General features: G+C 39.6%; 1 protein-coding gene and 1 long non-coding RNA gene across 4 annotated transcripts in view; one reads left to right on the forward strand and one right to left on the reverse strand.

Annotated features, from left to right (window-relative positions):
- The window catches only part of large1 (LARGE xylosyl- and glucuronyltransferase 1), a 129715-nt gene that overhangs the window by 17885 nt on the left and 84329 nt on the right, over window positions 1–27501 (forward strand). For all 3 annotated transcript variants that reach the window (XM_067581470.1, XM_067581471.1, XM_067581469.1), the window contains one exon: window positions 23286–23472. In XM_067581470.1, the coding sequence (XP_067437571.1) occupies window positions 23367–23472 (106 nt within the window). In that variant the 5' untranslated portion in view covers window positions 23286–23366. The remainder of the gene's footprint in view (window positions 1–23285; window positions 23473–27501) is intronic.
- Window positions 5116–17238, reverse strand: LOC137175658 (uncharacterized). The gene is made up of 4 exons (XR_010925667.1): window positions 17057–17238; window positions 6200–6249; window positions 5913–6014; window positions 5116–5755 (listed from the first exon to the last, which is right to left on the reverse strand). It is a non-coding gene; the product is annotated as an uncharacterized lncRNA (long non-coding RNA).

Raw genomic sequence — 27501 nt, forward strand, 5'->3', positions numbered from 1 at the left:
TGTGCTGCAAGTAAATTTGCAATGCCCAGTAGACATAGCAAAAGACACAGTGTAGCCAGTGTGCTTCACTAGCCTGGTGAGCTAATGGTCAGAAATGTTTGGATTAAATGAAGCAAAAATAGTGCTTTGGATGTCAGGTTGGGGTTTGGTGTCAAACTCCAACCCTCACCAGATGGGTTTGTTTTCAAACCTGTGTAGTTACGTCTGGTTGAATGAGACTCTGGTTGGTTTTCCTCCTTGGTATGATTGGTTTAGGCAGATCTGAATGCAGTAATAATACTCTGGTGTGGACCAAAACAACCACGCTGAGACCCTTTAGAGGAGGTGGTCTCAGTACGGTCAAGTGGAAAAATGATCTGACCTCCATCTGATGGACTACAAGATGTACTCTCCAAGTTTGAGCTTATTGTCTCCTGCAGCCCGGTGCCCTTTGCATGCTGGGATCGCAATTGAGGACTGAACCCGACTAGCAACAAAGTATGTTGTCTTCTTGAGAGAGAGAGAGAGAGAGAGAGAGAGAGAGAACATTCAAAACACAAGTTTACCAACTCATCCACTGATTTGGACCAGAGCAAACCAGCTATAGGTTTGAAAGCACCATGAACACTCAAGTTGGGGTCTCAGTTTCAGCCTCATGCAGAGCTGTAATACAGGTGTCCATAAACAGAAGCGTCCTGTTCACTATTGAACTGATGTAGGGGTTGGATAGGTGTAATCTGGGAAAATGTTTTGCTCTCAAGTCTCAAGTCCTCATTTATGGGCGTTAAGTCTCAGGTCTACAGCTCCACTGGCCTACTGTATGGTATATTAGAATTTTATCATGCATCCAGGATGGAAAGAAGAGATCTTTATAGAAATGAAGGCCATTTCATGCTGTGAGCACCACAAACAAAAAACATTTCATCTGCATTATACTGAGGTGATGACATAACCTTCTTAAAACTTCACTTCACTTTATCTGTCACCATGAACAGAAGCCCAGCTATAAATCTTGCAAATCTGATGATGTTTTATTTATTCTTGAGACACTCAGAGGTGTTGATTCAGTTCAGATGTGTCTGAGGCTGTGGTACATTGTGTTGTTGGACAGTGATTGGATTGCATTATATCATACTGTTAGTTTATCCATCCCCTATACCAAGGGTGGACAAAATAACAGTGGAAAAGGAAATCATACCAGGCAGTTAACTGTAATCAGAATTGTTTTTAATATTTTAATTGAACGAAGGTTGTTTGGATTAGCTGCCTTTTATTTTTGTTTTTAATGTTTGTTCGTTTTTTCTAAACCATGAAGTACCTATATGTCTCCAGAGAGAACAGAGAAACCAACAGCATGTATTTGCCTTGATAAAACAGTTTCTCTTTAGCGTAGGAGGCCGGGGAGAGGTTTTACAAACAGACAGGAAAGACAAATCTGTGTTTGCTTGTGTTGCTTTGTAACGCATAGCTTGATATTATCTGTCGGAGGAGATCAGGGACACAGATTTTTTTTTCTGATTTTCCCATTAATCTAAAAATATTTTACTTGAAAAGACTTTTTGTTATGTTAAACTGTGCATTTGTCAAATATTATAAAACAAGTACTATCACCCCATTATTAGATTTTGTAACACATGTCAGGAGCAGCCTCTAGCTGACTGAATCAAACAAAGTGCATCAAATAAAGACAAGTGTTATTGTTTCCAGCATGCTTGCATGACAAACATGGATAAATGGTGCTTCTCGGTTATTCCTCTGTTGTTTTATCAGTTAAGATATCTGGTGTCACATATGTTGGTATGTGTTAGTATACACAGGTACATTACCTGAAGCCAACAACAACTGTAATTGGTCAGCTTGGGGCTTCTTGTGTTTTCTCCTGCAAGTTTCTGATCTGGTGGAGATTGTAGGGAATGAAAACAGCATGAAGCTAATTGAAGAGAAGTTCAGGAGTCGTCTGCTTTTCAGTGACGCACACCTAAGAAAGATACAGTATATTTCCATTGCAAACATTCTCACTGTGATCACCGCTCTTTATCAGTGAATGAAACAACCTAAACATGGCAATTGAATTAATAGTTTCCTATTCAGCAGTGAGACAAGGCAAAGTAGAAGTTACCTGAATGCAACTCCAGTTTTATTAGTAGCCCACAGTTACTACATATCTGAATGTGACCACAGTTACAATACAGACAGATCACAAATGATCATCCATCCAGTGTAGCGGTAGTGCTGTTAAAAGTTGAGGTGGTGAATTAGCAGCACGCATGTACTGTATTCCATGTTCTGTCTTGTTTTTTGCTTTCTTTTTTCAGCAGTGACTGGTTCATGTGCTGGTTGAGTTAAATTTTTCAAGCAGTAAAAACTGGGCTGCTTTTGAGCTAGACAAAGAAATTCCTGCCTTTAGTTAGGCAGACCTAAAACTTTGTGAAATTGTCCTTTGGCATTCAAGGTTGTTTATCTGTTGCACTGAGATTTATCTTAATGCTCAAGAGATTAAGAACTGACCCGTAGAATGTATTGTTGCTCTTGGTGAAGTCTCTTGCTACCCTTTCCTATCTCTGCAAAATAACCTTCCATTACCTTGCTTTCCACCACAACTGGATACCCTGAGTATGTCAGATTGTCAGATATGAATGTGTACCGTGAATTCCTTATCAGTGTGCATCACTATGGTAATCTTATTTGTCAAGGCTGCATTGGTTATACATTGAAGTAGGCACTGGATCACGGGAATTTGTGTTTGTGTAGTTCTCCTTATGGGTTCATCTGTGATCATTTTTCAGGATTGATTATCAGTGTTGGTATTGTAGCAAATGCATTGTTTAAATGCATTGTTTTTGCAGAATTCTAAGAAAAACAGACAGCATCAGTTGTTTCAGCAAGTGCCCCCAAACAACATGTTTAGTTGCATGTGTCAAAGCCCTCTAGAGGTAAATGGACTGCACTTAAATAGCACCTTCCTAGTCTTCTGACCACTCAAAGCACTTTTTACACTAAATGCTACATTCACCCATACATTAATACATTGATGGTAGGGGCTGCCATGCAAGGTGCCCACATGTGCAGTAGGAACACACATTCACACACCGATGGCGCATCCATCGGTTCAGTATCTTGCCCAAGGACACTTTGATATATGGACTGGAATCAAACCGCCAATCTTCCGATTAGTGGATGACCTGCTCTACCTCCTGAGCCACAGCGGCCCCTACAGAGGCCGAAGTAATTATGCATGAGGAGCAATGGAGGAAATAGTTAAATGTTATTTTTATAGCTACAAAGTCTGCAGAGGGAGGAGGATTGGGTGGATGGATGGGTCAAAAAAAATGCGTAGATCGCTGTTCAGTGTTGGTTTCTTTTAACCCTGATGATGATTCCCTAACACTAATCACATGGTTATTATTGTAACCATGACGATGAAGGTCTCCTAACCCTAACAAAGTAATTTTAATCCAAACCATGATTGTTCCTAAACCCTTAACCATGTTGTATTTGTGGCTAAACCTAATCAGACCTTTACCGTAGCACCATCTGATGAGAAAACAGGTTATTTTGTGAAACAGTGATTTGTAGTGATTTTGGAAGGCAGATGTCATCCTGCTGATAGTGATTTCAGATCAGAAAATGTTTGTTGTTTTGGAGGGCACGGGCAATTTGAAGGACTTGTTGTTTTTGCAGGTGCCGATTGGTTTATTATAGCATTCTTATTTTGAGGGTTTGCTTTAGAATGCTTTTTTTTAATACAAGGTTTGATGTTGATTATCCTCATTTTGTTGTATTTGATACTCCATTTACACCTGACATTAAAATGCAATCTGTATCTGGATATGTTATTCGGATAAGTAAAAACATGTGAACAGATCAGCCAGACCACATTTGGTGGTCAAATCTGAGCCCTTTAAAGTATTTGCACGGTGTCTCTTTTAATCAATAAAGCTATTTACACAGGCCACACATCACCTTACTTTTCACTTGCATTACTCTGACCTGAAGCGTATTTTTACACAGTTTCTTCCATTTTCACTGCATAACTACAGTAATTGTGGGCTCAGAGCACTGCCAAAACGGTGACCTACACTCAATACTGTGCCTGAATGCATCATGTGTAGACACAGAGAACTAAAGCTGCTGCTGCTGCTCTGCTAACACTACACAGCCTGTGTAGACATTGGGTTAGAGAGGGTTCATAAGTTGTTAGTTGTTTGCACTGACAGAAGTGTGGAAAATGTGTGTATATATACTCAGGCACAATAAAGTGTGAATGTTTTGGTTCGAAATTGACTGACCTACAAAAAAGGATTTTGTTTGAACCAGTGTTGCTCGCTAGGTGGTGAATTTGTGAGGGACTTCAACAAGATTAAACTCATCAGTGAGTCATGTTCTGTTTGTGGTAGTCCTTGTACTGCACCCCCTCACCACCCAATCCACCTCAAAACACATACCACAGAGAGTGAACTAGGGCATGGGACTAAAAACAGAAATGGTGTCATCACTGTCTTCCCTTTGGAAGCTGAACACCGTCAGAGTGGAGAGTGACACTTAAACACAGGATGCAGCTTCTAATGAGCAGTGGCATTCAGCTATACAACTGATTAATCCTGCTGACAGTGTACAGACAAACCACATCAAACTATATATAACCGTGTGCTAACTAGTGATGTGCACTTTTAGTCCTTATCGATTAAATTGTGCTCAATTTTGAGTGTTTTCTGAATGGGAACCACCCTTTCTGAAGGTTGTACAGCACTCAAATTTAAGTTTCCTGACCTGACCAGGAACCACTTCCTGGGGACTTGCCAGGTATTAAGTTATTAGTAAGGTCAGCATATACACACTATCTAGTTTTTCTGTCTATCTAGTATCACTTAACACACATTCAGGTTAAATTTACTTTGAAGAGCCACTTAACACTTATGACTGTCAAGGTGAGTGCCAATGTATTTGCTGGAGCTTAATTTCTGGCAAATTCTAGCTTCTGTTAAGTAATTGTACAACACAATTATATTCAATTTCTGAGTTATGATAAGGTTTAAATAAATATGTCGGCCAGTAGAGTATTATTATAATATTAGTCTACATGCTGTGACACCTGCATGGATATAGTTGCTAACAACATTAGATTGGCTGAAAGCTTTTATTTGAACTGTTGGAATTTTGAGGCAACTCAAATATATCGAATGCTTACAGGCTCTGTTTACATGCAGCATCTGACCTTTTCTTAGGGCTGGGCTTTCACACATCAATACTTTTGGATACTGACCCGAATACGTGCTTAGCAACAAGTAGTGAACAATGTCAAGTGTTGAAAGCAGACATCAAATATCTGGTCAGATTCATTATCTTGTCTTGTTGACTTATTCTTTGATCAGACGGGTTCTGCTGTAAGTCATAATTTTACCAATTTCAGCATTTTTACTTATTTTTAAAGTTCTTGCACAGCTGCTTGAGTGTAGACAACACTCTACATTTGAGAATTTCTTATTTAAATGAACAAAACATGTGATGATTTAAACATGCAACACAACAAGCATAACAGGTACCAACGGGATAGTTTTAAACTTTGTTCATGAGAGCTGTGATTTGCTTCTTAATGTAGAATTGAATGACCAGCCAATTTCTGTTTTTAAGTGCTACTTCCTCCAGTTCAAGGCACTTATCACAGTCACTTTTCCCCAGAACATGGCATAAAGTGAAGTAATGAAGGACATCATGTGCTTCTCGACAGCAAGGATCTCCTCTTTCGCCCACATCCTTCTCTTGGAGGATTGGAGACCTGTACAGCAATTAACAAAAACATTACATTTTTGAGCAGTCAGCCTTTGAAAGAGCATACAGTAACAACATCGCAGTTTGATATCAAATTGAGGAAGTGCACTTTTTTTTATAAAATATATATTTCGAAATAAAATTAAAATCTCTAAAAACTCTACCTTTTTCCCTGTTTGGTGACTTGCGATGACAGGCTTGGGGAGGTGTCATGGTGCCCTGCTGTGACTTACATCCTCTGCTATGACTCACATCTGGAGACACATCTGTTGTGTGTGTGTGTGTCAGATTTACAATCTACAGCTGTTATTGCAATGTTTCAGATACATATTTAATCAATATCAAAGGAAAAAAAAAAACCTTGATCGGGACATCCATATAGTAGACAATTTTGTGGTTATCCTTGAATGAACAAGCATGGTCAGATTTAGGATCATATGAAAATACTTACCTTGTGAGTCTGACTCATTCCGCCTCAGGGTTGCTGTCCAGGTGCACATTCTGTGTGGAGGGTTGGAAGAGGGGAGGGAGGAGAGTGACTGTTATTGAAAGCAGAATTAATTCATTTGATCCTGACATGCTCCAATAACGCCAAAGAAAAACATGTATGAGATATAACTATTGTTTAATCACTTTAGATGAGCAGATTTTCTTTTTATGTAGAAATCTGTGTAGAACAATTAAAGGACCAGTGTTTAGGATTTGGTGGCAGATAGCGGTGGGGTTTCAGATTGCAACCAACTGAATACCCCTCCCCTCATCCCTCCCTTTCAAAGCATGTAGAAGAAACTATGGTGGCCATGAAACTCTCGAAAAAGCAAAAGGCCCTCTCTAGAGCCAGTGTTTGGTTTGTCCGTTCTGGGCTACTGTAGAAACATGGTGGTACAACATGGTGGGCTCCATGGAGGAGGACCCGCTCCCTATGTAGATATGAAGGACTCAGTCCAAGCTAACGAAAATGCAACAATTCATAGTTTTAGGGTGTTTTTTGCACTAATGAAAACGCAATAAAGTGGCATATAGGCTGCCCTACATGCTGGAAAATTAGTTAGCCTCCATACACTCATATGTGTGAGACAATGTGCCCTTATGGGATGCCTCTATAGTTGAAAATGCTGCTGGTTTTTTTTTTCTTTTTTTTAAATATACACTTTTAAAAACAGCTTTGTGGCAGCATTATTGTGCCTCATTTTCACTCCTGTTTGGAGCCAGTAAACTCATCAAAGCAGTTTTCAGAACTTGTTAGTATGTAGAAGTTAAAAAGTTGAATGTAGAATTTAAACACATCTTTAGAAAGAAAAAAAATCAATGTGTTTATAGGTTCCAAAAGAAAGTTAAAATGAGGTATAATACTCTTTAGGGTGGAGTGCCCCTTTATTTTTGGTACAGTCCTCACACACATTCAGTCACACCCTGTTTAAAATGTTTTGGTGTCATGGCGGGTTCAGGTCAGATGTGGAAGCGCTGTGAAGTGCAGTCAGTTTCCTTTTGGCGCCCACGTTAACTGATTGGACCTCTGCAGCAATAGTTTCGGTGTCTGATCTATTTTTTCCATGAGCCACAAGCGAATATGTTAAGCTGGGCAGGAAGTCAGACACAGGAACCACAAAACGCTGCTAGAGGCAGTACGTCATTAAAAGGTTGAATCTGCAACAACAAGGGAGATGAGAAAGATGAAGGTACGTTTGCATAAAGTCCTCTTACGGATTGCCATGCCATAAACAAAAACCATCCACAAAAGAAAGGCAAGAGGGCTAGTGCTAGTGATTTATAACATTTACTCTTTTGCAGTGGTGGAGGAAGTATTCAGATCTTAGAATACATCAGAATACCACATTGTGAATAAATAAAATAAAAATATTAATATAAATACTCCACTACATTAAAAACCAGACTTATGTAAAAGTATGTAAGTATTATCAGCAAAATGTGCTTAAATAATAAGAATCAAAATTAAGTGAAATGGTCCCTGTCAGTGTTTTACTATTATATGATGATGTTTTTGGATTAATATTACTGCTGCATTAAGGTGTATATTGCATTTTACTGCTGTAGATTTTTATGGTTGAGCTGATTAAACTACTTTATATATTATTGGGTAGTTTAATCTACAGCCTTACATCATATTCTATAAGATCATCATATGTTTGTCGCTGTCCTGTGAGAACCATGTCTCTCTAAAAAGTCAACTTTTCATGAGCTCAGAAAAACAGCCTGTTTTCAGCTTTGTGACACTGCATTTTCCAGCTAATCCAAGAGGTTTTTTTAAATGGTTTATTTAGCTTAAGAAGTAGGAAAATGTTCTCAACCCAAAGAGGAACACTTCATTCTTCAGCTTATCACAAACAGTCAAAATCACAACATTTGGAGATACGCAGTTTCCACTTGACAGGAAGTGTATGAAAAATTGTAAATCTGAAAAGTAACTAGTACAGTACATAAGTAAACAGACTTGGTTAGATTCCACCACTGTTCTTTTGTAATATAATGTTTGCCTTGTTATTCACTCCAACAGAAAAAGACAGTATAGACAGTGAGGATGAAGATCTCAGAGAGCCAAGGAATGCCAGGGAGAGAAATGATGATGATGTTAGATGATGATGAAGATGAAAATGCCAGGGAGAGAGATTATGAGGATGAAGATCATATTAGGGGAGAGAGGTGGTGATGATGATGAAGATATCAAGGTGAGAGAAGATGATGATGATGATGATGATGATGATGATGATAGGAAGAGTGATACTGATGATGAAGATAGCAGGGAGGGAGATTATGAAGATTAACAGTCTGGAATGGATAGAGATGGAAGTGAACTCGATGAAATGGAAACCAAGGAAGCCATTGAAAATCCAAAGGATATAGCAACAAATAACACAGGCGCTGCACTTCTGTTGGCATTAGAATACCCAACTGATCCTGAAAATGTTCAGAAGTATAGCATAGACTACTCTGAGAAATTTATGGAGTTTTCTTGCTCTATTGGGCCTTCTCAACCAGTTCTGAGGTGTCCCAAGACAGAGGGGTTATCAGTCCTCAGGGAATGGTACAAAGGAAACCCCTGGCTAGAGCGCTCTGTGGACAATGATTCCATGTTCTGTTTTAGTTGCAGACTCTTTTTGAAAGAGGAAAAGTATCAAAGTAAGACAGCTTGGTGAACAGTGGGAGTTAGCAACTGGAAAAGGGGCACTGAAAAAATAAGGAACATAAAGAAAGATGGCGAGATTGAGACAGAGACCACTGGGCCAAGCTTTTGAGAGGGAAGACATGGAAAGCAAAGACAGAAAAACAGAGAAATAATGGCCAGGCTAGTGTAACATTGTATCTTGCAAGGCTAAATATGGCATTCAGGAGTCATGATGAAAGTAGCAGCACATCTTCAAACAAAAGAAACTTTCTTGAACTTGTTCAGGTACTAGCTAAATATGATTCCACCATCAAAATGCACCTTGAAAATATCAGCCACATCAAGTCCCAACAGAAAAAGCCACAGACATCTTTGTTGTCCTAGAAGACACAGAATGACATGATCAAGGCCCTTGCCACCTATGTCAGAAGAGTCATTCTCAATTAAATGAGTGAAAACATCAGGGGCTAAGGCTATGAAAGAGCTGCAAATATGAGCGGAAGATGCAGGGGTCAACATTCACAAATTCTGAGCCATAATGAGAAAACTTAATATTGGCACTGCCATGCTCACTCTGAACTTGCTCTTGGTGGAGAGTGCCAAATCAAGTCGGTTTTTCAATTTATTTGAAAAGCTATACACTTTCATAACCTCATCTACAAAGCGCTGTGCTACATTTGAAAAAATGCAAGTGTCTATGTACCCTGGCCAGAGAGTCCATGAGCTGAAAAGGCTGTCCGACACACGGTGGGCTTGTAGAGAAGGTGCCCTGAGTACTTGCGTAGTATAGATTTTGAATTTATTCTACGCATGAAAACCACCGCACCTGTCTTCATTGAGACTGGCATAGCTTCTTCTGCACTCCAGAGAGAGGACCTTGATCTGTCAGTGTCATATACCATTGTGGAAGAGGTCATGGAAAGAGTGAAAGCAATGATGAAAGATGAGGAATTCAATATCCTCTTTTCAAAAGCCAAAGAACGAGCAGGGGCAGCTGGCACTCAGGTCCCTGATGATATATCTGGACAAGGCAGACACAGAAAGGTACCTCAGAGGTACAAGGACCATCAAGCCCAGAGCAAGGAGGAGCACTACTGGGGAAAGGTGTTCTTAACGTTTCTTGACATCCTCTCCAAAGAGCTAGACCAGAGATTCAAGGGGAAGGATGACACTCCAAATGGGGCAATCCTATCTGGTCTTCACTGCCTTACCATCTTAAATCACTGGAAAGGCATGACAGACGACAGAGCTGCTCTCTCTGCTAGAGATTTTTGCCGGTTGTATGATGTGGAAGAAGAAAATGTTGTCACTGAACTCATGGTGTTCTACTCATCCTATGCGCTTCCAAACAACAATGTCCAAGTTATGCCAAGGTGCCTTAAAGTCAAAGATATGGACACAGTTTTCCCTACCATGACCAAGCTCCTCAAAATATGTCACATTGCCAGTGACAACCGCTTCAGTAGAGCAGTTATTCTCTAAACTGAAGCTGATCAAGATACAGCTCAGGAACAGATGTGGAGAAGGCAGGTTCTCATATCTTCTGCTGCTATCCATTGAGAGGGACATCCCAGTTGACCCAAACAAGGTCATTGATATATACAAACACATAGACAAAAGAAGAATTCTACTCTGATTCCACCACCCTGACTATCCCCCTACCCTGACTAAGCCCCTTTATATACAGCTCATTCTCACTGACATCATCACATGCATGTTTTTGTGAAATAAATGGTTAGATAGTTAATAGTTCCCTGTGCGTTTTATTACAGAGGTACAGTAGTTATACTCACATAATAAAATATTTTAATCTTAACCAGAGTGTGTAATCATTTCACTATGTATCACGACTTTCTGCCTGCTGGTGCCCCACCGCATACAGCTGGTGCCTTTTTTATTTTTTTCATCCTTCCCCCTCAAACAGCCTGAGTCCACCAATAACATCCAGTGAGTCAGACTAACCCCACAATGACAAGAGACCTGGCAGGTGTGCGTGTATGAGAGGGAGTGGTCAAAACCAAAGACTGGGCTTATGAAAGCACCCTGACTGGACCCCATTTAATCACAAAAAACAGAATATGCTTAGCAGCTTACATTTGACTTCAGAGTTATACTGATGTAGACAAAACTAAAATTGACTTCCAAGTGCAAACATTGCACACATTTGACTACAACCAAAACTGAAGTATGAACCAGTGAAAGACAAAGAAAAGAAATTCAAATACAAATTAGTGTCTACATCTTGGAGGATGAAGATCTCTGAGGAGTCTGCTCTCAGGGGGCATTCGATTTTCTTTCAACCTGAAGAATGAGTTCAACATTATTATTGAATAGATGGTCAGCAGTAACATTATTTCAATTCAAACACAATAGATGCACATGTGATAGACAAGGAGAAATGCATGTGGTGGAATAGTTTACAAGTTTCCTGTTTATGACTTAAAATCTAAGTTACTTTTGATTCAGGTTGGCTGTGATTTCTGTCGTACGTATGTCACCTGCTGTAGGACGGCTGTAACCATTACAGTTGAGAAGAAGTAAAGGTGAAGTCTGGCAGGATTGAATTTACCTTTGACCAACAGCTGGTATGACTGGGAGAAAGCAAACTGAGCTCAAGTTCAATGACACATGTGATACACGTATTTTTTAAGTACTGCAGGGTTGAACTGACCTGTAACCAAGAACTGATGTGAATGGTAGAAAGCAAACTAAGCCTGTATTCAGAGCCATGCGTCATACACGGTGTATTAATAAGTTTATGAATGAAAGAGTCATATTAGTGTCATTAAATGTAAAATACAAAAATATAATTTAGCTACCGTGGTCCCCACAAATACAGGAGACCAGACAAGTGTGTGAGATAGTAGCCCCAACTGGATTTTTAAAAGCACATTGACACCCCCATTTCATCATAAAAACCAGAGTGTGCTTGTCATCTGACCCTCTGTTGCTACCGTAATAATTACTATGGTTGCAGTTGTTTTTGAACACTTGCATCAACTGATCCTGTCATTTTTATTAGGAGCACAGTCTCAAAATACCACACAGGCAGGCAAAGCAAATTTCAAGGTCAAGAAAATACCAAACTGTCAGAGCGTGGCTTTCACGGGTTGTTGGGCTACCACAAAAATGGCATGTATATAGTGCAAAATGTATGCACTCTGTACTACATAGTTCCCTTAAATATCCCAATAATAGAATGAAAAATGTAGATTCCATGGCATGTGGAATACTCTTTGCTAACAACCCCGCAATGCAATGCTTCGGCTATGGATAGATATGTAAATTGCAGTCATGCATCACTACATCACTATGTTTTATGGTGCAAAATAATGATTTATTTGTGCCTAAAGTTACTGCTCTCTACAGAGTAAACTATTGAGTGTATGTCACATAGGCAATGCAGGTGTGGTTGCAGACATAGCTCAGGTTGCTCACTTATCAAAAGCAGAATCTGAGTTTAATTCCAAGTTTCTCTAAAAGTAGGCATTCAATAAACCAAAGAACAACATGAAAGTGTTGTACTTGTAACTTTCCCTGAACTATCAGTGTTACTTGGCTTTTGACAACAACAACAAACTTTCAGCCAGAGAGAGAGGGGGAGGAAAAAAAATCACCATGAAGATGAATGTTTCAGTTGGATCTTTTTTGTTTTTTTTCCTTCTGTGTAGCCTCCAGCTCAGAGTTGGCCATGATTAATTGCTTCATCTGAACCACTAAAGGTTTGTGTCCCTCCCAACTAAACAGTAGTTCATCTTAGAGTGTTGTATAAATGTATAGTTCTGCTTTATATGAAAGGGAGCTAAAATGCCAAGTGTAGCTGGGAGATGTCACTGAGTGATAACCAACCACTCAACCCAGAGAATTGCCTGTCAGAACTATGAGTGAGGTTTACGCTGGTGAGGCGATTAAAGGGAACCATTTTCTGAGATATAAGGTGTACATAGATGATACACAGTGTTCAGTGTGGCACATTTTCTTTTTGAGTGCACTTATAGAGCTAGATTATAGGTCTCCATGGTGACAGAACCTCAGCATATCCCAAATTGAACCTGGATAAAGATGTAGAAGAACCTGTGAGAGAAGTGATTTTAAAAGAGAATGCTGGTTAATCATCATGAGTCTTGTTTTTTTGTAGTTTTGTCCATTATTTCTGTCAGATTTTAATGTACACATGCTTTTAATTTTGAGGTTTTTTTTTCCAAAGAAACAGATATTTTCTAACGTAGCTGCTCATCTTGTCTATTAATGGTGCAACCAAGAAAGTTTTATGTCCATTCAAGCTGAGGAAGTTCGCTAACAGTCAGTCACCTAACACTATATAGAAACTGAAACACCCTTCGAATTACCACTCTGCAACTCAATTAAGGGTCTGCTTGGGTCAACCGTATTGTGAATTAGGTCTAATTATACCTGAGTCTGCTCGCTTTGGGTTTGACTGTCCTCGGGTCCCTTTTTGATCGGGTCTGTTTTTTGAAAAGGAATGTGTCTACATTGGATTCTGGTAGGTCTTGCACAGGTCCATTTGTAATATCCTGAAAAATATAATTTCCTCAATTTTGATAACTTCTTATTTTACTCTGATGCATGCCTAATATTTAAAATTATCCATAATCTCACACCCCCTCCTCTTAGAGGATGCCTGGCCCATCCTGGCAGTGGTAGTGCCAGAAGGACTAGAGCATCTATTAGGGGTGACTGGGTACCGCAGTTCAGAAAGACAAATTTTGGTCAATCTGTTTTCTCAGTTAAAGTAGTGGGGAAGTGGAATTCTATACCCACAACCATTAGAGACTCAGGAAGCTTTGCAGTGTTTAAAATTAGCCTCAAGCTTTGGCTAAAGTCAGCACAAGTGTCACCACCAATGATAACCTTGTATTTATTGTATTTATCATACTGATTATATTTATTATCTCACACTGATGGATTGTGTTTTTTTACATAGTGTATTTGTTGTTCTGTAGTTGTTTTTTGTTTACCTGCCCAGTGACAAAAAAGGTGTAAATTAGCTGCTAGCTAACTCTAGGGCAATTACTTTTAATTGTGCACTATCCCATAAACAGAAATGAAGAATAAATGAATGAATTTAGGATTGGGTCCCAGGATTGGCAACTTTTATAGGTAGTTGAACCAGGAAGTCAGTCTGTAAACTGTAATGTATGTTTGGGTAATCACTGTATTGTCTGTCCTTGTTTTGTCCTCTTGCTAGCTTTGGCTAATTTGTGTAATTATCTAAACCAGTATCCCTTGGAATTACATTCATATTGGACCATTCAGCAGGTCACAATTTACACCCAATGTCAATATCCAGTGTGATGCAGGGAGTAGCTGCATGCAAGTACACCAGCACATATGCTTCAATCTACAACACTGATTTCATATGTTGTTAACTTCTGTAGTCTATCACCTGAAAATTCTTAATGTGATGCAAGTGTGAGCTGTTTTCTGAGCGTTGCAGCTAGGGGCGCTATAGCGTGAAACAACAAGAGAAAGCTGACCCTTTCGTTTGGGTTCACTTCTGCTCAAAACAATCATGTTGAGCAGAAGCTCCAACTGAACTTTGTCATTCTTCGTCTGTGAATGAGTCAAAGGTCACACATCACTACTACTATGTTTTCTTTTCTTTCTTCTGTGTAGTAAGTACAGCAGCACACATTCCTGCAAAGACACCATGTTTGTTTACTACTATGGTCATGACAACACTCTGATTAGCTTTAACTAGCCTATATGATAGGATCACCCCCTCCAATGTGTAAGAGCAAACGTTGAGTATGCTTACTGGATCAGACGTTGCCATTTGCATTTCCGTACTTATATGGAGCATGTTCGTGGCCTAAGGGTGTGGAGGTCAGGTGGTAGACTGGTATGTAACACATCTGACTTTGATGCTGGAAACCAAATTTCATGCAAATAAAGTTTGCTTTCTTAACTATTTACATCTCTCCCTAATCTTAACCAAGTGTCTTAGTTACCTAACCTTAACTATAATATAGTTCCTACAGGAAGATAATGGAGAAAGAATGTTTGAAACATTGCAATTGGATGTTAAAAATGTATCTCATCAAACATAATTTAGAATTTTGCTTAATCATCCAATATGAATGTTCTTGCCAAGAAGGAAGGGCCACTGACTGCTCATGCTTCTTGCCCAATTGGACTTGTTTAGTGGTGTAGCTGTGTTCCCACATCTCAGAAATTAATTTGTTACCTCCTATCTTAATGTTACAGATAGGAATGAACCCCAAGACTATGGAAATTAGACTCATGTTTAATAAACCTGAATTATCCTTTAAGTGCTGTTAATTTTGTTGGAAGATAACACAGTTGGTGGTAAACCGTAGCACGGTGGGTGGAGTGCGGATCCCAGATTTGGCTTTCCTCTTAATGATACTACTAATCATCATGACTCAATGTGTCTTTTTGTATTGAGTTTGAGGTGATGTGAAATCTTATTACTGCATCAGGAACAGCTCCCAGGTAGACCTCCTAAGCTGATTTGCATGAAAAGCAGCTTGTGTGCCCATCACGCTCTACACCTTGCTGCTGAGGATTTGTGTGAATTTTCACCTCCAAATGCCTTTATATGCTTCTAAAGCTCCAATGACATACATACTGTAGAGCCTCCTTTGCATGGCAGAGCTCACGTCCCTCCCTGCTATAACAGAATACTAATGAATGTATAGCTAAGGTAACTTAATGAAATGGAGGGCAACTCCCCCTGCACAATCAATATATTTTTCATCCTCTCTGTCAGTATGGCAGGAGGCATTTAGTCCACAGCACGCTCTGTACTCCTGTCAGGACAGTGTGGATTGTTTTGACCTGTGGCCACTCTTGATTATCATGTCAAGAGAAAGACTCTCCTCTCTGCTGGCTTCTGCAGAACAGAGGCAGCTCTTCATCTTTGCTCTTCTGCCCGTCTTCGTGGCAATCACACATGTGCTCGGTCATGCTCAATCTACTCTTATCGCTTCCTGTTCTGTTCAGCTCTGAAAGCTGATGGAAAGTTGGGTCCCTTCTCTCCTTCTAAGCCACTCGGGTGTCTGGGCAGAGTCGATGGTGGAAAGCACATTCTGCCTCTCATGTCACCACTTCTGAGGAGAGTTACGAGTTGCTCCTGTGGTTCAGTGTTAAGGGCAATCTGGGATCAAACCAGAAGTGACAGGTTTAATAAACCATTCTCAGGCACGGCGTCACTGTTCTCTGCAGCAGAAAAGATTTCTTACACCAGGGAATTTCTCATTCTCCTCCATCTTTATGATATGAACGAGTTATATGCTTTTTCAAATTTGATATACAAGATGATTGATAGCTAAACTCTTCGCCGGCATGCAATTAAGAAACAAACAAACTGTGTTCAGCTACATTCAGAGTATTCTTGAGTTTGGTCCAAAGGAACTTTGAGAGGATGCTCTTAGTATTAGGCAAATGGTTAAATGTATTGGATAAGAATATTTTTGGTATTGGAAGCAAAGTATGTGCATTCTTGAGAACTGAAGGGATGATCAAGACCAGGTTTCCACCCTCTTCAAACCTTTTTTAGTTCAAGCATCGGTGTGACAGTCAGCATCTTCCAGGGAAGCTTTCAGTGATTCAGCTCTAGCAGAAAAGACTGCACCAAAAGCTGTGTCAAGCAGTTACAGTTTCATGCTACTGCAACAAAACAATGTCTGGTTGCCTATCATGATGTCTCTTTTAGTACTTAACTCAAGAGAATCTTGGGAAGAGAAGAGGAATTCATGCTATTATTATATATTGCCCCTTGTGGCCACAATAGCCTCTCTTCAACAAATGTTACATAGTCTCTCTGTAACTACAAATTAGTTTATTATTTAAAGGGGACGTATTATGCTTTTCCTTATTTTCAGACATTTATATATATATATATAATGTCACAATGTTGGATGTTCATGTTAAAAGTGGCCGAAGTGTCAAATATAAATAGGTAAACATATGTAGCAGTAATCCCTGTGAGCAAAAGGCACTGGCTTCAGACTGTTCTGAACGCTAGGTTTCCAACGTTTTTTCTATTTTCAGCCTGAGCTGATGTCAGCTTGTGAAGGATTTCTTTATATGGACATCTGCTACATGCACAGCGCGCAAGTTCACTACTCTGCTCTGGGGGTAGTCAGGCTAAGCCATGACTCCATTACACACCGCAGCAAAGTAAAATAAGTAGTTTACCGGTTGGAGGTGTGCTGGTTGTTTGCAGCGCTTCATAAAACATCATCATCACTGTGGCTGTTTCTGCTTGTACTCTTCCTCCCTGCATTATTTCTAACTGATCCGCTGAACAAATAGCTCCAAATAGCTCCATATCTCATTGTTTCGACTGGTTTTTAGCACCGCTAATGAAGCTCTGCTACTTTAGTGAGGAACATGTTTTACTTTCTGTAAATTCTTCACAATAAGAGTCTCCTGTTATTTAGTCATTTAAAAGCTTTTAACTTGAAGCAGTAAAGCAGGAAATGTTTGGTTTGCATTGGCGGTAAAGTTACACAATTCTGATAGTTAAAGCAGCCTGTAAAGAGAAATTGTGTATACTGCATAAACTGTGAATCATGCAAAGCTACTCTAGTGGAGTCCCAGTGGAGCTGAAATGAGCATAATAGGTCCTCTTTAATTTTTGTGACTGCCACCACTCATAATTTAGTAGTAGTGAGTTAAAGGAAACCTCATCAGCCCCACTGCTTGCTGTATTTAAACCTATGTGGCTGATCTGCACCATGACATCACAAGGATACATTTAAAACTGCTGTTCTCAGATCATTCTCTCAAAGCTTGATAGTGAAAGTTCAAAACAGTACAAAAAGGAATTAATCTCTTCTTCATCATCTTTTAGTCAGCTAATTTCTTAAATAATGTGAAGAGGAATGCTTTGTCAAACATGGCTTTATACTCTGCTTGGTCTCTGCAGGTTAAATCTACATTCTGTTTCCTTTTGAGTGTCTGTGATCAACATTTAGTGCCAACTCTCAGTACCTGACTGTTTCTGTTTGTGTACAATCTTGTTAGTACAGTTGTACTTTCACCCTTCCTTCCTGTCACTCCACACAGTAATTCTGCTTTTAGAGAAAGAATAGCAAAATCCACTGTATTGTGAAGCCAATAATAATTATTGATCGATTCCTAAGGCTACTTATAATCCTCCCATCCTTTAACTTTATTATCTTTAACATACTGATTAAGATTGTCCACATATTCATGTATTTTCTAAATAGCTAAAAAGGTTAGGGAACAATCACGGTCATGGTTAAAATAAATCAACATTAACTTTGGTCTTTTATGTCAAAGTCTGATGCTTTGTTAATCCAGCTACCTCAACCTTGCAACATTTTGAGGATCCTCAAGCTTTTGCTTCTGACAGATAAGAGTTATAACTCACACAATGTTCCATCCATACAGCACACTGTGAACAGTTCTCATATAGGGACTGTTTCTTTGATGTCTGAAAACCACAAACAAAATTCAGTTCATGTCCAGTGTATTGGGGATGGAGGCAGAAATCTCAGAGACATGTATCTCAAAAACCTGGACAAATAAAACCAAAACTGTCTGCATGTATGGATACCACCAGACAGAAGAGAGAAAACATGTACTTAGTAATTTGATTGAACTGACTTTATTTTTCATCTATTCCTATGAATTATTGAAGATGGCCATTTTGAAAAAGCTCTGTAGGTTATTGAAATACAGCAGATAAGACTTGATGAGTTGGATTGAACTGGACTTGAGTTGTGTTCATGTTGGGTACCTTTGTCCATTACAGGTCTCTGTTTGGGATGTCTTCCTTTAATCTGCAGACTATTTTTCATAGCAGTTCCGTCAGAGCCATTTATATTTCTAACCTGTATACATCTAGCATTTCTGAGCATTGCCCTGCTTCACTTCAGTGCTCTCCTTCAGAGAACAATTCAATCAGACTCAGCATGTTTCCCCATGGCCTTTTTCAACCAATAAACCACTGCTCCCGTAATCATCACTCATCACTTTTAGTGTCAACACACAGCAATTTACTATTGAGCTGTGGATATAAAATTCCATTTTCTATTAACTTACTGTTGAGCCATGAGGGAAGGTTCTCAATTGACATCTCTAGCAATGACTATAAATTTGAAGTGAGGGTATGGATATCACATTACTTTTTGTACTAGGCGAGATTAGAAAGACTGAATGTGATTCGTAGCTCAACTTGCTCTCACAAGTGTTTGTGAGTTTTAGGGAGGATTGTAGCTTTTATGGTGCAAGTAAAGTTTGACCGAGGAGTGAAAGGGGTAATGTATAGAGCATGTTTGGTGGCTGGTGGCTCCAGGATTTTATGACTGCAGCTTAGTGGTTATCAAATACTGGACAATAGGATGATTAGTCCACACTCACTGTTTAAATTGTCTTTTTGTAATGATAATTTAACCCCCAAGCTTTCAGAGTACAAACTGAAAATACACAATTTATACGGTTATGTGGTTAACCATATCATACCCAGAAATATGTATCATTCAGTTTTGCAATCTAAACGTGAGAATAGTCTGTTTTCACACAAAACTGTAGATTAGAGAAGAGCATGCACAGAAACATACTCAAAATATCTTTTTAATGTCCACTTCATCTCCTGTTCATAATCTGTCAACCACAGATTAAGAACACAGAGGCCTTTGGGCTGTTGAAGAATGTTGAAGAACAATGAAGGTTACTCTGAGCTGTGTATTTATTATGAATGTCCACCAGATCTTGGAGAGCGACTTCCTGGTTCAAATTTGAACTCCTCTAGTTGTGCATGCATGTAGTTTTATAATGCTACTAGGGATGCTACAGTGATGAATTTTTCCCACCAGTTAATAAACTTATGACAACACCAGTGTTACCGTTACACTGGACATTTTACAAGATAAGATATTCGTCCATGACGCTCAACATCTTTAACATTAGATCTTTAGATCTTCCCCTTACTTATGAGTTTGAGGGAGGGCTTCAGGCTGCTGCTGCTCAGGATCACCAGCTGGTCCTCCTGCATGTAAAGCCGAGCTGCGGCGCACACAGACATGGGGATGAGCAGGCTGAGCGGGCAGAGAGCAGGAGAGTTTCTGCCGAAAACAAGCACTGAGACACGGGGAGACATGAGAGCAGCTGCTTGCTAACAGCTACGTGTGTTTACAGCAGAGAGCAGGAGGGAGGACAGGCATCTCTCTCTCTGAAGGAGTTTTGTATTTCTCTATAATGTAGCACATTGATAACAATAATTAATATAAGGTAAACTCTGGAGCCTTCTTTCTGTCCTTACTCACTGAACTCTCTGCTGTGTGCGTGGACAGAGCAGACACTTTCACTTTATAATTGTAACAATTGTAGTAATTCAGAGAGCACCCACAAACAGTCAAATGCACCACAAACTATGCTGCCAAGCGTCATGGTGTGTCTGTGCCATTTGCATGTATGTAAATTAGGTAATATTCCTACGTTTGGCATAAAATTGGCCCCTTTCTATGCAAATAAGCCTTGTTGCAAAAGCAGTCTAATTCACAAAGACCAGCACTAATTGCCACATGCAATTAGAGTGGAGTTATTAGCGTCTTCAGATAGTTGGTGTTAACTACACACACACTCACTCCTCCCTCTCTCTCTCTCTCTCTCTCTCTTTCTCTCTCTCTCTCTCTCTTTCTCTGTCTCTATTGAAATCTTCAAGCTTGTGAGGCTTGAATGATATTGAATTGATACTGAATGATATCAAGGGTGAAATCTTCAAGTCAGGGGGATCAAGTGGGTTTGGGGTGGTAGGTTTATCTCGGACTTTCAGCTACTTAAAAGTAAAAATGTCCTGACAGCTCTGATGCTGCTGCTTGATTACAAACAGTTCCACTGTATAAACCTGGAATCTGTGTGTAACAGCTGATCTGTGTAGATGTGTAGGAGAACACAGAACATTAAATACCATCAGAACCTGACTGATCTGGTGTTAATGAAGTTACCGCTGCTGTGCCGCATGCGTAAATGTGCACAGCCTCTTTCTCAGTTTTATCATTTCATCTGCTGTGTGATGCTGCAGCCGGCTGTGACACACAGCCAGCTGTGGACAACAAACAGAACATCAGTACTGATGTTTCTGCAAAATCCCAGATACATTTGGTGACACTCTAACAACATTATTGTAAGATTCAAACATTAATCTAAGATATTTCAGACCTACCTGATTCACATTAATGGCTGTAGCCTATTCTGATGGACATTTCAGTAGATTATGTTGAAGAAATACTAGAGAGGTAAAAGAGGCAAAATACATGAAAGTTGGTTTGTGATGTTGCAGAGCTCTGTGTCCACCTCTGTTAATTAAAGACACAATAAAGACACAATTTTAGGCTTTTGTGCTCTGCAGTTTTCATTATGGACCAACCTGTGTGCTGAAATGTGGAGAAAAGCCTGAAACACTGGAAAGAGCTCTGCTTACTCAATCAGACGCAAAACAAGGGTAAATTGCACTCAGTTGTAAAACTTTATGGATTTGGCCCTTTGCATTTTACAAATTAGAGTGTTTTTTATTTGATGAACGTGGGTGCTGATATGTGAAAATGAACTAAAGGGTTTTATTTCTATAAAAAAAAAGAACACCATGTAACTCTGGTAACACTGACTACCAAGGCAAGCCTTAATGCAATGAATGAATGTTGAAGATATTTCAAGTGCTTTCGTGTTTAGAGCAAATCATTTTCTTAAACTGGATTATTGTTAAAAGCCGGATAAAGATTAAATGTCTTGGTGGCACCTGGAAGTTATTCACAGTCTTTTTTGTTTGCAGTCTATCTACCTAATATTGTCGGTGTGTTTCTCCATCGTTGACTTGACTTGAAATTGACTTGATGAAGACCGTGAGATGCAATTGAAAGCCTGGAAGAAGCTAGTTAGGGGACCTTTGGTTGCAGATAATTTTGCCACCCTACTGTTAATGCTGTAGTTGTTGAAAACCTGTCTGTCTCCAATCAGTACTGATAACAATCATGGCCAAAATTATTTAAAAAAAAAGATCCCTGTTATTTTTAAAAAAAGAAAAATCTGAAAAAAAGTGAACTAATCAGGCAGTCTGAGCTCCTGTTTGAAACATAGCCTACTACCTTTACTCCATGCATCCCTGCATGACTGGATCTGCTTACTCTGTGGTCTGACGCCTTACTTGGATATGGTAATAAATGTCTTCAGTGTAGGATTTGCAATGTAAATCACAGTATCCAGTGGAGAGCTAATATCAAACAGGGGTCAAAGGCTAAGGAGCCACTGAAATGATTCATAGTCAGCCTATCAAAGCAGTGGTTGTCATACTTGAGAGACTTGTTTAATCTCTTCTAGCCTCATTTAACCCTGTCTCACTCTGCGCTCTTCACATTGGCCTTGCCACAATAAAAAAAACTCCAGAGATTGAGTAAGCGCTGGGAGGAGTGCTAGAAATCCGCTCCCTCTACTGCAGTTTACTGGGTGACACTATGATAATTGGCATCCTGGCTTGTGTATGTGCCAGCTTCCGCAGTGCCAGCCAGAGGTATTATGTTTCATCCCTGGGCAGTCTCTGGTGAAGATTAAAAATCGACTGAGGTCAACCGGGTAATTGGACAAATGTGGTTGTAACGGAAAGAGGATTTCGACTAATATCATATAATGAGACTTCTATACTCTCTGCCCTAGATCACACTAGAAATTGACAAAATTAGTTCAGGTCATCAAAGTCAGATTAGTATGTCACTGCCTGATTTAAGCAACATTTAATAGCTGAACATATCTTCAACTTGGTTGGAAGGTTAAAAGGGGTTGAACCGTTTTATTCTTTAAATTGTTATTGTTATTGTAATTGTCACACTGATATGTAAATACCATATGTGCTGCATATGGGATATCAAATCTGATGCAAATCTGACATAAAGAGGCTCACCAATATATTATATACATATTATTCAAATGTCACCAAATGTGGTATGCAGATCCACTATGTCCTCTAGTATTCTCAAACCAAATTTGGTAAAATCTAATGATTCTTCACCTCTTCTGAAATTTAATATGTAACAACATTTTCCTTTCTATGTCTCATGCTGCCATCTAGTGTTGTTGCAGAGAATAGGTTCAGAACATGCAATGCATGTTCCTGTAGGGAAAAAAAAGTGTGCAAACAAATTTGTGTTACACTTTTGATTCAGAATTGCATTGGCTGCATGGTTTTACCATTGTCTTATTAAAGCCTAGAATTAATTATAATTAAGAGATCGGCACAATATTAAGTAAATGATTCAAAATGTGTCTTTTTACTGAGGAGCTTCACAGATGTATTGTTCATAGCACCAACTGAAGCCGTGTGCTCAGCTGTAATTGTGTCTATACAGGATGTGAAATGTCTGCCTCTTCTCTAACCCAGTTTTCCCTTCTGTCTCCTCTCTTCCAGTGCCATGAATCAGCCTGGACAACAGCTGCTACCCACATAGGGGTCACTTTACCTCTCTTTCCATTTGCTTTGGTCCAGAGGATGCTGGGAATGTGTCGTGGGCGCAGGAAGTTCCTGGCGGCCTCCCTTGCCCTGCTTTTCATCCCAGCACTCACCTGGCTTTACCTGTCAGTCGGCAGCTTTCAAGGTTAGCAGTTAGGCATTTAATAATTGCAGCTGACAAAATGATGCGTTGGCACATGTGTCAACCACAGCAGTGATCACAACAGCTATGTGTGTGGCCTTCCAGCACTTGCCAAAGGTCTGCACCACACATAGATCTCTGACACACTCACACACACATCAGAACTGATCCTTTGTAATATGAGGCAGAGAGATGATCTGGATTTGCCTTTTAAAATCTGTGCTTCTTTTTATTTGTCATTTAACTGTTGGAGTCAACCAACAACACATATTGGATCATTTTTTCAAATCCTGAGCTCATACGGTGTGCCAGGTGTGTGCACATTTGTATGGAAATCGGAGCCTGACACACCGGAATGGTGATTGGTTCCTTGGCTGGAGACATTCCCAAGCGGATGGTTTCTCCCATATGATGTCAAGCTATCGTTGTAAGGAGCCAAACCAACCTGCTGGTGCCCTGTTCTCTTGATTACTCAAATCAGAGGCATTTGTCATTGGTGCTTTGTTTGCAAGATGTTGAATTTCCCTTATTGAAGTTGTGATTAGCTACAGTATCTAATTTTTCCCATTTTGTTCTGTAACAATGGCAGATGGACTGCATTCATATAGAGCATTTGACACTGAGTAGGCCAAAGCACTAACAAAGCAAAATATCTTCACTCACAATAACCTTCCATGGAACAACCCTGCAACGACTATAAGCATTCGCATTTGGGAGGGAACTGTGTACACAAAATCACTTGAGGTTTACCCACATTCACTTGTGATAACTCATAATAACAGTGAAAGTGTGGAAAAATAATAATCCCATCAAAGGGGACATATGCTTTTTGTCATTTTCAGTTATTTAAATACTGTTATGATGTCAGACAGGGATGCACGATAATATCAGCATGTCATTGGTATCGGCCGATAAAGGCTTTAAAATGAAATATCAGCATCTGTCCAAATTGAACATTTCTGCCAATATAACAGGCCGATTTGTCGCCTTCTCCTACACCACCTGGCTGTGCTTCCCTCTGTGGACTGTTTAACCTTCACACAGCTGCCCGACAGACCTGCTGCTTCTACCAGTTCTGCTTCCCCGATTTGTTATTCAGGTTAAAGTGAGAAGAAGCAGTGTGTCTTTCAGGTAGCTGAGGGAAATAGAGCCTGCGGAGGAAGCACTGGGACCGTCAGAAACAGAAACAGTCTACGGAGGAGCTGCTCTGTTCAGCTGCAGAGATAGGTAGTACCTTGGCTGACAGGATGTACCACTCTGTTTGGAAAAAACTTCTTCTTCTTTTTGGTTTATAACAGTGGTTGGCAACCAGCATATTAGGTGCATTACCACCACCTTCTGCTCCAGATTGTGGACCACAGATTAAATCCTACACATTAATCCTGTCTGTCTAATAAACTCAAAGAAAACTACTGCTCAACCCACTAAGCAGGTTCATTAAAGTTTTAATGCTGAGCTCCTGAACTCCGGTCTTCCTAAGTTCATCTTTCATATATTGTCTTTCTTGATCAAACTTAGTACAATCCATAGCCTTGGTTGCTAAGGTTGTTGCTAAGGTTTTTCCATGTGTGTATTGTCCAGTCATATTTCAGATCAGATTTTGGTGCGAAAATGTACAGATAAATAAGAAGCAAAGATATTCCAGTAAAGCCCCAGAATATAAATATAGACTTGCATGATGTGCCCCCTTTAACAATGCAGGAACACATATAAAATGAGACTTATGTCCATGAGCATGCTGGGAGGCTTTCCTACACAGCTACCTTAGGATGCTACATTATAAACGTTTTCATAACCATTTTCCATTTAATCAAATTAAACTGATTAATGCATCAGTTTTTGAATATGTTGAGCTTATATGGATGCCAGATGGCAGATTGCAAATAAATTCAGCTGAGTCACATGTATCATCAACATGTATAAAAAGGATCATATTTGACATCAACACATTTGACTGTATGTGTCTTTAACAAATTACTAATATTAGCCTAGGTAGATTCCAATAAAAGCTGTTATCCACCACTAATTTAATCCAAATAAGAAATATTACTTTAGTCACTCTGTAAAATTAAAGATGACTTTAAAAAAGACTATATTGTACAATGAACAGAAATAGACATTGTCTTTATATCAAACCCCCAGAGTTGTATATACTTATCCCACAAGTCTGAAGAAACAAATTTCCTGTAGACAAAGTCACCCTTCCCTCCCCTTTTCCTTCTGGAGGTGGTATATTAATGAGTTACTGAGGCCTGTCCAAAGTTGATTACTTCCTCCAGACAATATAGTCCAGGAGTTCTTGGAGCCATTTTAATGACTTTGACTCACAGGATTGAAATACTGCAGTAGTGCCATTATTAATTATGATTAAATTGACAATTTTGACTCGGGGTCACAGTCACTGGAGACTGTATATGTGAATACGCTCCAATAATGCAATAGTCACCAAGGTCTGCAAAGTAATTATTAGATTTGGCAGAAAATTCCTGGCGGTGGGGAGTAGTTGCTGGGAGTATGATAAGTTGTGAAAGGACCTGGCTGGAGGGAGTGTCAGCTGTAGGTGAGGCCTGAATGTGTGAGACAGGAACAATGTGCTTCCACTGGCTCAGACTCTCCCTTTCACACTTCCTCCTCCTCCTTCCTTCCTTCCTCTCTCTCTCTCCATCTCAACCTCTTTTCGTTGCTCTGTCTCCATCTTGACTGTTGTGTTTTTCCTCTGCTGTGTTTATCTGTCTGACAGAATGAGAGAGATGGCGAGTCCCTGGGGTCCTTAGTGCTTTGTCTGGATGAGCTGCCACATAAAGCAAACCTGCAGAGGGAATAAGGTCTTACTGATGGAAAATACACTATAGGGCTAAAAGTATGGGGGCACCCCAGTCCACATACTTTGTGCACTTTAGCCTTGGCCTGTTTTTAATGGTTTTGTTGAGAGCTGGGTATCAAACATGAAACTTTTTTATTACCAACTGATATATGACTGTAGCTAGCAATGGGGTTCAATAGCATTCTATCAAATCCAAATCCTTTTAATCCCTATTTAAATACATTTGTAATCAACTTAATATTCACAATCTGAGAAAATGACATGAGGAGCAGAAGATATAACATGTTGATTAAACATATCCCAGCATAACTATTATTTTGATGTACCGCTGCGACTATGTTGGTATTGTTGAACTACTAAAGCACACAGTCCTCTTGTGGTTGGAGAAAGATGTTTCTTTTCACTCACAATTTTTGGCTGAGTACCATCATCATCACAGAGCACATTATTGCTCGTGATTAACTTTAATTAGCAACAGTTCATATAATCTGCCACCAGAGATATTTGTCATTTTAGGCAGCAAAAGTAACAGTTATTGGCAGCAAAGGAGAAGCCTGCTAACAGTACCCGAATGATTTGTGCATTGTTTTTTGCTAACAATAAGAAGGAGAAAAGATTTGATAAGAGATTTGTTAGTGTCAGACTTTAACATATGCACGTATTTTGTCATCCGCTCCAGAATGGATCCAGCTGTCAGAGCCCATGCCTATCTGTAGCTCCACCTATTGAACCAAAAGCTAGCATCGAATTTCTGGTCAGATTTGTAGTCTTGTTTGTTTATTCTTTGATCAGACATTTTCTTTCAATTTAGATTATTTGTTTAGGTATAAATACTGACATAAGTACTGCTTGTGTTTAGACGAGACCGTCCTCCCGAGAAAAACTACACAATCGTCCGTAATGTCAGTCGCCCAAATACGACATATAGTTACGTTTGAGTGACAGATGCCATCTAGAGGCTGTAGTAATTATGACCCAGAGCAGTGGTTTGGCTGAGATGACGTCTACATATGTCAACAAAGTTCCTGATTCAGAGGAGGAGGGGTGGATGAAGTATATAACCCAGCAGTGGACTTTGCCACAGAAGACTGCTGTTCGTTACCTGTTTCCAACAGCAAGTGTCGCATTCCCAACCGTGAGCCATGATGACAAAGGTCTCTTACTTTTAAGGACGTTGTAACTTAAACCCACACTGTATATTTCAAAAA

The sequence above is a fragment of the Thunnus thynnus genome, chromosome 23 (assembly GCF_963924715.1).
Source record: "Thunnus thynnus chromosome 23, fThuThy2.1, whole genome shotgun sequence".
In the NCBI taxonomy this organism is placed as follows: domain Eukaryota; kingdom Metazoa; phylum Chordata; class Actinopteri; order Scombriformes; family Scombridae; genus Thunnus; species Thunnus thynnus.